Source organism: Pecten maximus, chromosome 13, assembly GCF_902652985.1.
Source record: "Pecten maximus chromosome 13, xPecMax1.1, whole genome shotgun sequence".
NCBI lineage: Eukaryota > Metazoa > Mollusca > Bivalvia > Pectinida > Pectinidae > Pecten > Pecten maximus.
This window is the reverse complement of record NC_047027.1, coordinates 33,661,069-33,673,844: the sequence shown is the minus strand read 5'-3', so window position 1 is coordinate 33,673,844 and position 12,776 is coordinate 33,661,069. Positions and strand designations below refer to the sequence as shown.

Genomic DNA, 12,776 nt, shown 5'->3' with positions numbered 1-12,776 from the left:
AGTGTACACTACTCACCTCGTCATCCTCAAACTCCTCATACTCAGTGTACACTACTCACCTCGTCATCCTCAAACTCCTCATACTCCATGTACACTACTCACCTCGTCATCCTCAAACTCCTCATACTCCATGTACAATACTCACCTCGTCATCCTCAAACTCCTAGTACACAGTGTACACTACTCACCTTGTCATCCTCAAACTCCTCGTACTCAGTGCACACTACTCACCTCGTCATCCTCAAACTCCTCATACTCAGTGTACACTACTCACCTCGTCATCCTCAAACTCCTCGTACTCAGTGTACACTACTCACCTCGTCATCCTCAAACTCCTCGTACTCAGTATACACTACTCACCTCGTCATCCTCAAACTCCTCGTACTCAGTGTACACTACTCACCTCGTCATCCTCGAACTCCCCAGAGTACATTGGAATACTCATGCTACTCGTCAGATTTCCACTCTTACTCAAGTTCACTGCCTGACCAGACTTAAACGACCCAGTTGTTGTGTTCATGCTTGACCGCATCTGTCAACAATAAATCATTTCTTTAAGTTAAGATATGTATATCAAAAACATGATGGTATAATTATATATATATATAAGAGTTAAATAATTGAAATTTCTGTAACTGAAATTCTTCAGGAATGTATGGTTTTTGTCAAAATATAATTATACAAATATGCAAAAAATTAATATGATCCCCCCCCCTTCATCTCATTTAAACATCTCAAAATAAACGAGAAAACTAAAATAAATGAATTCTCAATACATCTGATTCTTAAATATTCTGGTGAGTAAATTAGCATAACTAGTATGTATATATTTATCAAATTGAAAGAGTCTTCCAGTCTATGACATCCAAGAATCTCTAATGTAGATAAAAAGGAAAGAAAATACAAACAATAATGGTCAAGGTTAAAAGTTATCTTCTTACAAATGTAACCATGCATGTCATGCATAGCAAGCAACTTCTACAGTAAAACTTTTAAGATGTTTATAATATCTTCCATGAATATTTTTATTGAAATGGGGCATAATGAATTGACAAACGATGGATTACTTCCCCTTGTTTTGACTCAATAAAAAAAACATCTTCAGAAATCTATTTTGTTAATATCCCCCGAAATCTCTTGATTTCAAAACCAGTTTTAGCCCTATATATAGTGGAATATTTCAAAACTGTTATCAAGGAATTACTTTTAAAGAAACAACTCAGATATATTTGTTAATTTAAATCAAAGTTTGTACATTTACAACCAAGTTAATAAAAGTTTAAATACCATCTGTATTGCTATGAACTTAATGATGCATTATACTAACTCATTATAATATATTAAGATTGGCGACTAACACTACCCGGTGAAAAAAAGTGATTACAGGTCTAGAGAAAATGGCGTCTATTCTGTATCAAAGGCACTAATGTACTGATGAAAGGTATTGTGAGTGTGACATCTAAACTATACTTTTGTCTCGTTCTTCATCTAGCAGAAAACTTCACATATCCTTATTTTAATGCCTACAAAAAGACTGCTCGAAAACTTAGAAAGGAGATCTCCAGAAAGATTAAAATTCTGAAACATATAAATCCTAATATAACAAGTTTCAGAGAAATTGGGAGAACTAGGTTTGCTTACAAGCTACACTGGATGGATACTGGACATTATACCGTAACACTACTATTAAAAGGTTTGGTATAAAAAGGTGAAATTGTTACATACATTCCCACGAGTCAATGACAAATTGTATGGCCAGGGCTTTTTCTCACTGATTTGTGAAAGGGCCTTTTTGTCTCATTTTGGGAAGAAAATAGGTAAATTGGGAAAGATTTTTTCATGAGTAAACTGAACATTTTGGGAATTAGGCTTAAATATGAAATAATATCAATTGGGAATGGGGCCCATTAACGGCCCCAAAAACCCTGATGGTGTAACTGTAACTGCCTGGCAATTGAGAAGTGTTGATTTGGATATTTTTTAACATTACAAATAAAGACTATATTTATAGATATATATATTGTAGGATGTACACTACTAGAGTCTACATGTACACAAATCTACAAAATATGATAATCATTCCAATGTGACTATACAACACACTGGCTAGAGAATACAGACCTACGACTAAACATGGAGATGTGGGTGATTTGGGTATAATTATGGATAATGGGTTTTATTATGCCCGGTGTGATGTTATTCTTAAATTATATAAATTCAAATAGGTTCTATCTGACAGAAGGGAGTCTCTAAATCTACCTGTGGAAATTGTGTGAAAATGAATGTAATTTTGTAAACTCATATAAATGACCATCTTATTTTAACACATACAGTTCACAAATAAAAGATTTTGACAAATACATTATTATTGCACAAACTCCAGTACATATATTTGTATATCGTTATATTATCTATTGTTGTATGTGTAATCATGAGGACGGACAAAAAATAGTGTCAACTTATCTTTTTTAATCATCTGTTAAAATCATAATGTATTAAAAACTGTCTGTAAATATCCACTACAAACACTGACTATGTTTATAATTAAGATTGATTATGAAGTTCCACCAGGTCAACACATTTCTAATATATGTGAAATTTTGAAATGAAATTGTTAACTTTAGTCAGGTTTTATTTATTATTTTAATTTAAAAAAAAGAACCCTCACCAATTGTAACAGACATCATGCAATTCATGCATTAAATTAATGTTTGAAAAATGAACACAATGATTTTACACCCTGACGATGTTCCCACATATACACAATAGCCAAAATGAAGCAGACACTCAAAACATCACTGCTGCCATGACAGAACCTTAAAAATTTGTTTATTTGTAATTTAACAGTCTGCAAAGTATTATTTCTGTCAATTGAAGTAAACTCTGAATTATATTTCAACAATTTAACAATGATAACAGAATCATTTATAAACTTACATATTAATTATATCATTATACTTATATAATAACGAATCATTCATAAACTTATATCATCATACTTATATAATGACGAACCATTTATAAACTTATATCATCATACTTATATAATGACGAACCATTTATAAGCTTATATCATCATACTTATATAATGACGAACCATTTATTAACTTATACCATCATACTTATATAATGACTAATCATTTATAAACTTATATCATCATACTTATATAATGACGAATCATTTATAAACTTATATCATCATACTTATATAATGACTAATCATTTATAAACTTATTTCATCATACTTATATAATGACGAACCATTTATAAACTTATTTCATCATACTTATATAATGACCCAATTGGAAGCCAATTAGGTCCTAAAGAAATAATGAGGTTCCAGATCTAGAGTAAAGCATTTTAAACAAATCCTCACACAAAAACACTCAAATCACTGTACACATTTTAAACTGTGGGAACAGACATTATGACATTTTGTTGATAACTGCAGTACATTACCTTGCCATCGTCAAAAAACTATATTTTATAACAAAAAAATAAATTTTAAATCTAAATCGGTTATTACAACCTCGTTGTTGCCATCAATGATAAATTGATTTAAGGATGTGTCGCACTGGTTTATCATTGGTAGATCCTAATGGCGGTATGAGATAGCGATGAAATGGAGGTCTAAGATGATTTAGTATAATATATATGTCACAGCAGTAAAAATCAGTACAACCTGACTAAGCCTGTCAGTACTCACAGGAGAGCCCTACAAAAATAAACCATTCCAAACAGTTATCTCCCCTTGTATCAGAGTCATTATAAAATACATGAACAGGGTTGCTTCCCTTTTAATATATATCCAACACCAACACCTGGCTTTAAGATAATAGCAGTACTAAAATATCCACCTGGCTAATACCCTGCTTTAAAGTAATTGCACCATCAAAATATACACCCGGCCAATACCTGGCTTTAAAGAGATTGTGCCATTAAAATATTTCATCACCAATATCTGGCTTTCGATAATTGCACCATTGAAATATCCACCCGGCCAATACCTTGCTTTAAAGAGATTGCACCATTAAAATACCCTGTAACTCACAGGAAAATCATTGAAATGAACATTTAACATAAGCGCCCTACTACCTTGAATATTGATCAAGCGTAACAAGACATCCAGGACTCAGTTTCCTCAATGCTACTCAAGGATATTCATTAACTTTATATTATCCATAGGGCTGAAGGAAAAAATCTAAGTTAAGGATCTCTCCTTAATTTCTGTTGTACTTTCCGATGGGAAAACATTTACGTTAAGGAAAGTTGATGAAACTTGGCCAGAAGGGGGTTGGTGCCCGCCAAAGTTTGATCTTTATAAGTCCTGTGTATTTGGCATTGAATTTCTCACAAAGTTCAAGGAATCTGATTTTCATTTAACAAACAATGTTCTATTGAGATTTTTGTTTTGGTAGCCAAATCTGTCTGTCACGCGCACCTACAAGTCATATAAAAGCCAAGCGAATACCAATGTAAAATGGGCAATAAAACATTTCATTGAATCTCTCTCAAAGTATCTCTTGAACTTCAATTCATTGGAATGGTCTATATAAAAACAATACAAAATTTTCAAATTTGTTAAAATGCTATTTCATAAAACTGTTTGATTAAATATTGGGCTACTATTCTCATTCGAAGACCTTCCAGTTCAGGGTCCCTATCGTAAATATTCCTGTCTCCACAAGATGGCAGCAACTGATATGAATCGACACAACAGACAAACTACAACCAAGTGGGCTCTGTCCACACCACAAACATTCCAAAAACACATCAACACTAGCATCTAAATTAAAACAGGAAGTCAGGGTTTGAAGATTTGTGACAAATATTTATTACTACAGTATTAATCCTTAAAAAGGCTTATTGAAGGGGGCTTATTGATCAGCAGGGGCTTATTTTTGTACTTTCAGATAAATTAAATAATTGGTTAAACAGCATTTTTTTCAATGCCTATTATTTACTTAAGCGACTTCCACCTGCCTTAAGATGTAAAAACATCTACATCTTTCACACACCTCCCAGTCAACAGACAAAACATTTGTGTGACCAGGACACACGCCCCACACACTCCAAAATATATAGGAAGGGTGTATGTAGAAGGAAATCTCGGACTACCCCAGGGGTAAAGAAACAGTGCAGCTTACACAACACAAGGGCAGGGTTTTTTCTCACAAGTTTGGGAAGGGTCCTTTTTGTCTCATTTTGGGAAGAAAATTGGTGAATTGGGAAAGATTTTTTTCAGAAGTAAACAGAAAATTTTGGGAATTTGGCTTTAAAATGAAATAATTCCAATGGGGAATGGGGCCCATTAATGGGCCCAGAAAGCCCTCAGAAAAAACCTGGAAGTGGTACTTCATCTGAATGCATTTTCCAGTCAAAATTATGTGAATGTTTCTATACAGTGCATTTCCATTCCAATCTCAACCCTTAATTCACTGAACCACCATCAATATAGTAGATTACTCAACGCTATCTCGGAAATTTGCCATACCCAGTTTGACCCAGCAAGGAAATTTTGTCAAACTCATAATATTTTTTAAGATGTAATGGATTCAAGATGAAACTTAAACAATAAAAAAAAAATCGTCAAAATTAATTATACATCTGTTAGTTAATAACAAGAATAAAATTTTAAATAATTATCACCAGTAGACTGATCATCTAATTAAATGATTGATCTGTTAAGAATAGCCAAGTATTTCAAATCAATTATGAAAAACCAAGGGATTTTCAACACTAGTAGTAGTACCCATGTAGAAGTACCTAAGTAGCATTATCAACTTACCGGTTGACTGGTTCCGGCTGAGCCCCTAAGTGGCCCCAGTGATCCCCCAGATTTCATTGGCTCCAGACCACTCCCTGGTCCAGACCCGCCCCTGTGGAGGGAGGGTGTCCCCAGGCTCTGCTCGGCTTTCAAAGGTCCCCAACTGCTGCAAAAGCCAAATATTATGTATATCAATTACTTATTCATTACATTATTTATAAGTTGTGCAGGTATCAGTCGTCTTTTGAAAGCCGTCTCGACAAAAGAAGGTGTTGTTCCTTCTCATAGATGACTGGTAACATCATTATAGTAGTCTGAATGTGACTCTCTATCACCTTATCAAAGGAAAATCTGTCGACGTGATCGAGTAAGAGGCTGTTAATTTATGCTGACAATTACCCATTGCTTTGCTCTGCATTTTGACTGGACAGAATGGGATGCTGACATCCCACAGATCTAGACATCAACAATCTCATCCTCAAACTACCTCTAGTGGATCAGAACGTTTTGTACTAAATCATGTATTTTTTTTATTTTGTAGGGTCGGTATTTGCTTTTAAGTCGTAATGAAAGTGTCTAAGTGACATGGACTATCACTTCCGACTTCAGACTGGTACATAACTGTATCTTTTTCAGATAGGAAATGGTTTTCTTAGCTTAGATCGATTCTAGCGATATACATATACTCGAGAAATAAAGAAATTGTATGCATGAAGGAGGTGGGAGAAAAAATGTCTGATTATATAGTACCATTTCTTTGAGTCACTTCTTTAGGATATAGAAACCATGTTGGAAATATTAATTAGCCTCCAAGACTGATCTATCTACTTGTTGCTAACTGATCACTTTCCAACGTAGTGTCCCTTACAACAATGAAAATTCCACAAAATATGCGTAGTCCATCAACTAAATATGAGGGCTGATTGATAAGTTGTGGTTTACTGAATGATCTGAATTTTGCCGGACATATTGTATTATTTTTTAACATAATCCCCTTCAGTAACTATAAATTTTTGCCGTTGGTGTTTAAGGACCTCAATTCCACTTTTATAGAACTCCTTTTCTTGGCTGTTCAGAAAGTCATCCACTGCATGTTAGGGTTAGGGTGACTAAAATAGCTGTTTTCAGTTTTGGAAATAGATGAAAGTCTGACAGAGCGAGATCAGGTGAATAAGGTGGATGCTCAATCAATTTAAAGCCACAATCATGAATGACAGCCATGGCAATGACAGACTCTTTCAGCCTAACCCTTACCAATTTTGTCCATTTTGCAAATGCCGCTTGTCTTGTTTTCTTTAAAGTGTTACCTCATCGATATAAACTAACCAAATGAGACTAGTCCTTGGGTACACGGCCCTATATTGTCAGAAAATAGTAGGACTTAAAAAGAACATCCTTGAGTACCTCCTTCAACACAAGGCTTATCAATCGGCCCATGTATGTTGTTTAGGACATGAAATGGCTGGCAAAGGGGTGTAGCCATCTTAGTTTAGTCGACATTTGGGACACTTAGATATTTTCATTTCAATAACGACACCCCATCACCATGATGGGTGCTGAGGGAAAACAGACTCTTTGCCAGTTGCCTTTTGATTGGTTGGTTGAAAGGTCATCTGAACATGACCCCTAACTATCCACCAACAGGTCTTCATAACGTATGTACAATACTATGATGGTGATCTGCATTTTAATCAGACTGAATTTTCTATCAACAATCAGAACTAGTGACTCAATCCTAGTCTGACATCACCGATGGTAATTTTCCAGTAACTCTGTCAATCAACTTACTTTTAATGTAGATTGTTTGTTTTGTTTGTCTTTTTTCTTCTTTCCATCCACTTTTCCCATTTTTCCTTTCTTCCCTGCTACAACAGGAGAAGCCACCAACATAAACCATAAAATTCTACAAATGTGACACTAGTTAATTACAAACTACCTCTATTACTACTACGACTAAGGTCTAATTTTAGTCTTATCTTTCAGATTCTGTGATGTGACTTTATAAATATGCAAGTATCAAATATTGAAAAATTTATTATGAAATTTTTTTACTTGATTTTGATAATAGATTCATTACAAAAACATAACATAACTGAGTTTCAATTCAACTGAGTTTCAATAAAAGTAAATGCTTTAATTCAACTGAGTTTCAATTCAAAGTAAATTCCTTAATTCAACTGAGTTTCAATTCAAAGTAAATTCCTTAATTCAACTGAGTTTCAATTCAAAGTAAATTCCTTATCCCCTCGTCTGCCCCCTTTCTCTAGAATATATATCATAATTATCAATAAAATCAAGCTTTATGATTTATATGGTCTGTGGGGTAAATCTGATTCTAGAGTAAATCTTCAAACTATGGGGAAATAATATAGTAATAGAATTTAGTCGATGAATTCTTTGCAATAAAACCTAGGACTGGTGGTCAGTCTATACATCTCCTAGTCCGAATTGTTTAATCTATATTTACACTAAGTGACTAACCTGCAGCTCCAGGCCCTTGACCACCAGGACCTGCTCTGGACCCTCCTCCTGTAAAAGAACAAGTCACTACGTTGTACAAAAACATTATACTTTTATATTAAGATTTTAACGTTTCTCGGAATTGCAATCTTTCTTGGAAATCAAACATGGTATGTAGTGAAACTTTGCTGAAATTATCCTCCCAAATTTGATCACCTCTTATGAACCTAATGTGAATATATGAATTTGTTCTTCATATATACTTAACAGTGGACTTTCTTATGTAACACTTTGTGACGTTAGAAACAACTGATGACATTTAGCTGACTTAAGAGGAATATACAGGGCTTTTCATTTGCTTGTTGCGTTAATAAATTTGAGAAGAAAAATTTCAGGAGTAAACAGAATCTAGTCTAAGTAGTAAATTAATTTCAATTGGGAATGAGGCCCATTAATGGCCCCAACAATCCCCACAGAAAAAGCGCTGATATATCTAATTACTTTACAGATGATGAAAGAAAAACAGAGATTGTTTGTCATTTTTGTTTATGAAAGTATTTCACCCAGAAACAAAGTTATCCTGTTGATCAAACACATTTTATGAGATCAAATACATTTTCCAAGATCAAAAACATTTTTTGAGATCTTTAAATTTATAAAGACGATAAAGAAGAATTTTTCTACAAATTCGAAGATTAAAACACCACTCAAGCATACCCATGATATATTTCTTGCGCTCATCAGCCACCATTTTCCGATAAAACTCGTCACATGGATGGTCCCAGATACTTTCTCCCGACGCAAAGTTGAAATAGTAGATGTCATCATTGGGATCTTGACTGTAAAAAGACAACAAATTCAACATCATACACTACTTATTTAACTGTATTAGTTACAGACACACTACTTAATTAACCCTTTCACCCCTACTGACCATATTGGACTTTAAATGATGAATGAATGGCAGAGTCCACTAAAGTTTCTTAGGGTTGAAAGGGTTAACTGTATTAGTTAGAGACACACTACTTAATTAACCCTGTCACCCCTACTGACCATATTGGACTTTAAATGATGAATGAATGGCAGAGTCCACTAAAGTTTCTTAGGGTTGAAAGGGTTAAACTGTATTTGTTACAGACACACATTTCATCAGACTGATCAGATGGGATTTTGCTACAAACAAACAAATTCTGTGTAAAATGAACATCAATGTAATAATTATAAGATTACTAAAAGATCAGGAACAGCCAATTATCAGTAAAACATGATATAGCATGATATTTGAAAAAAAAAAAAATTCAAAATCGCATAATATCTTAACTGTTTTCCCCTTTTTCCGTTTCCACATTAGTTTTTAGTATAGATGTAAATGATGCCTGTGTGATGCTTAGTTAAGTTGGTTTTATACCATCCAGCATCATAGGAGGACTGGAGTCTAGGGGACAACACAGCTAGGGTCATATGAGGACAGGTGTCTAGGACAACATAAACAGGGTCATATGTGGACTGATGTCTAGGGGAACAACATAGACAGGGTCATATGGGGACTGATGTCTAGGGGAACAACATAGACAGGGTCATATGGGGACTGATGTCTAGGGGAACAACATAGACAGGGTCATATGGGGACTGATGTCTAGGGGAACAACATAGACAGGGTCATATGGGGACTGATGTCTAGGGGACAACACAGCCAGGATCATATGGGGACTGATGTCTAGGGGAACAACATAGACAGGGTCATATGGGGACTGATGTCTAGGGGAACAACATAGACAGGGTCATATGGGGACTGATGTCTAGGGGAACAACATAGACAGGGTCATATGGGGACTGATGTCTAGGGGAACAACATAGACAGGGTCATATGTGGACTGATGTCTAGGGGAACAACATAGACAGGGTCATATGGGGACTGATGTCTAGGGGAACAACATAGACAGGGTCATATGGGGACGGGTTTCAAGGGGAACAACATAGACAGGGTCATATGGGGACTGATGTCTAGGGGAACAACATAGACAGGGTCATATGGGGACTGATGTCTAGGGGAACAACATAGACAGGGTCATATGGGGACTGATGTCTAGGGGAACAACATAGACAGGGTCATATGGGGACTGATGTCTAGGGGAACAACATAGACAGGGTCATATGAGGACTGGTGTTTAGCAGCCTTTGACACTAACTTTCCAGGTCTTGGAGACCAACGGTCTCCTGATACTTAAATTCTTGGTGCCCTCCACAGAATCTTGGAGCCCACATTTTCAACAACAAAAAAATTATAAAAAGAAACTTATTTCATTTGTTCAAATATTTTATTATATTATTTCCATGAGGAGTTTAAAAGACTTCCGTTGAAGTTCAATAAGATCCTGGTTATTGGCCAGTTTATCCTCCTCCTGTAGTAAACGACCCGGTTTCTCCATGTTTACGACACAGTGTACAGTACATGTGTACATCGTCGTAGCGCAACCAATTAAACTGTGTTTGCAAGGAGTTCTGGAACTTTCTTTTCTTTCTCGTATTGATGCTGTTGAACCCGTCGTTCCTTCGATGTCTTGGCTTTTTTCGGAGGAGGCGACAGCCCCAACCACCGATGCATCTCTGTATGTACGTGTGTTGTTTACCCTAGGTCAATGCAAGTGAAGGTCACTTTCGCTTCGCGCCGACTTACCTTAGTCATATAGACGCTTGAAATAGTACTAGTTTATTGTCTAAAATTACAAGCGTTCCAAATACTCTGGCGACCGGAAAGACGGGAGTACACAAGTGCAGTTTTACATGCGTGCAACACATGGGTATAAACGACTGATGGATATTGAAATTAAATCGACAACTTTTTGGGTACATTTTACTAAAAATTCCTACATTTTAAGAACACCTCAATGTAAAAATCTCAGTGCCCGACGGTCTCCAGGTAAGCGCAGTTTTTGGAGACCTCCAAATATTTTGGTGGACTCGGGCACCAGGTCTACCGTTAGTGTCGAAGGCTGTTTAGGGGGATACCAACAGTCAGTGTAATATGAGGACTTTTCATCTTTTTTTTTAATATTTTGTATGTCTCACCATGTATATAGAACATACATTTTTTCTTCCTCTATTACATTACATGCTGTGATCTTGACACCAATAGCTTAACCAGGCTTTTTCGCTAATTTTCAACAGATCTAGAGCCTTTTTAGCTGATTTTGTAAGAAAATTCAAGTGAATTCTAGTCAGTTGCTGCACTTAATGATTTCAATTGGGAAAATGTTCCAATATGACTTTCAGCCCCAGTTAAAGCTGTCAGGAAAGGCCTGTCAGCTAATTGTGTCACTCACCAGGGTCTCCAGTTTTCAGGCAGAGGAGCATTTATTCCCTCCCGTGCAATCCAAAGAAGATGGGGCTCTGTACGAGGATCAATACCAATGATCTGTGCATACTCAACGATCTCTGAAAATCCAAAATTAAATATGTGCTTTAATGGATGAACATCAATTCACTATTCATTAACCCTCCAAAATCATAAAATTTAGTACAGAGAACAGTTCAACAAATATACATTATAAAACTGTTATTTATTGACAATATATATAAACCAGTCATTTATATATAAACCAATCATTTATTGACAATATGAATCGGTCATTGCATTCATTATAAGTCTTCTATAAAATTATTTCTCAAATTGAACTGACAGGGGCTCAATTTAGATACTTTTATAAGAAAATAAACTTACTTCATTACTTTTCTTTAAAACTTGTTTTTAATTACAACAGAGTTATTGCAATTTAGTTTCTATTTTAAAAAATCTGATATCACAAAGTATCGTAATTCCATGGATATCATATGTAAATTCCATGAAATCATGATATAATATCATCACCCCTATACAAAAACAAAATGATCATGCTAATCTGAACTGCATTCATTATTAATGGGCCATCTGCCAACTGTTGCATGCCTTATCATAGACAACTAATTATTATTATGGATGGTTAAAAGTTCAGTCATTGAAATATCTAGTCCTCACCGTCTTCGCTAGGCTGATAGTTCTCATCGTAATCTTCCTCCAGAATAACCTGGTCATTGATCATCATCCTTCCCGCGTCCATTTCGTTAGTTCTGAACTTTCTTCAAAACCTTTGAAAGCAAAACATTATGTATTATTTTGACGTTTCTGTCAATTATTATCAATTAAAAAGTACATATATACTATTTGATTTTAATATCAAGCTCATTTTTTAAATTGGATTATCTGCTTGCCTCTACATTGAACAATACAGAATGTAAACAAGACATTTAGGTGCGTTTTTGACATTTCTCCAGAGTATAATGTTTTTGTTCAGACACGTTTTGTGAAACAAATATCGATATTTTTCGTCGTAATTCTTAAACTAGTGTGGATTTAAGAGTTTTCTAGACACATACTTACGTGAAAAAGAAGCACATTTCATAAAAGCATTATTTTCACCTGTCTTTACAATTTAAAATCATGTTTAATGTCCGAGCAAGTTTAAACGTCTTGCTATTTTCACGCCATACTGCTTCCTTGACAGTGAGGAAT

At 35.1% G+C, this 12,776-nt stretch overlaps 1 protein-coding gene across 1 annotated transcript in view; it reads right to left on the bottom strand.

Annotated features, from left to right (window-relative positions):
• The window catches only part of LOC117340888 (centrosomal protein of 164 kDa-like), a 62,511-nt gene extending 49,735 nt beyond the window's left edge, over positions 1-12,776 (bottom strand). Inside the window, 9 exon segments of the mRNA XM_033902669.1 lie at positions 404-532; positions 5,789-5,838; positions 5,840-5,933; positions 7,556-7,632; positions 8,249-8,296; positions 8,945-9,066; positions 11,551-11,662; positions 12,243-12,352; positions 12,645-12,776. Coding sequence (XP_033758560.1) covers positions 404-532; positions 5,789-5,838; positions 5,840-5,933; positions 7,556-7,632; positions 8,249-8,296; positions 8,945-9,066; positions 11,551-11,662; positions 12,243-12,324 — 714 coding nt within the window. The 5' untranslated portion in view covers positions 12,325-12,352; positions 12,645-12,776.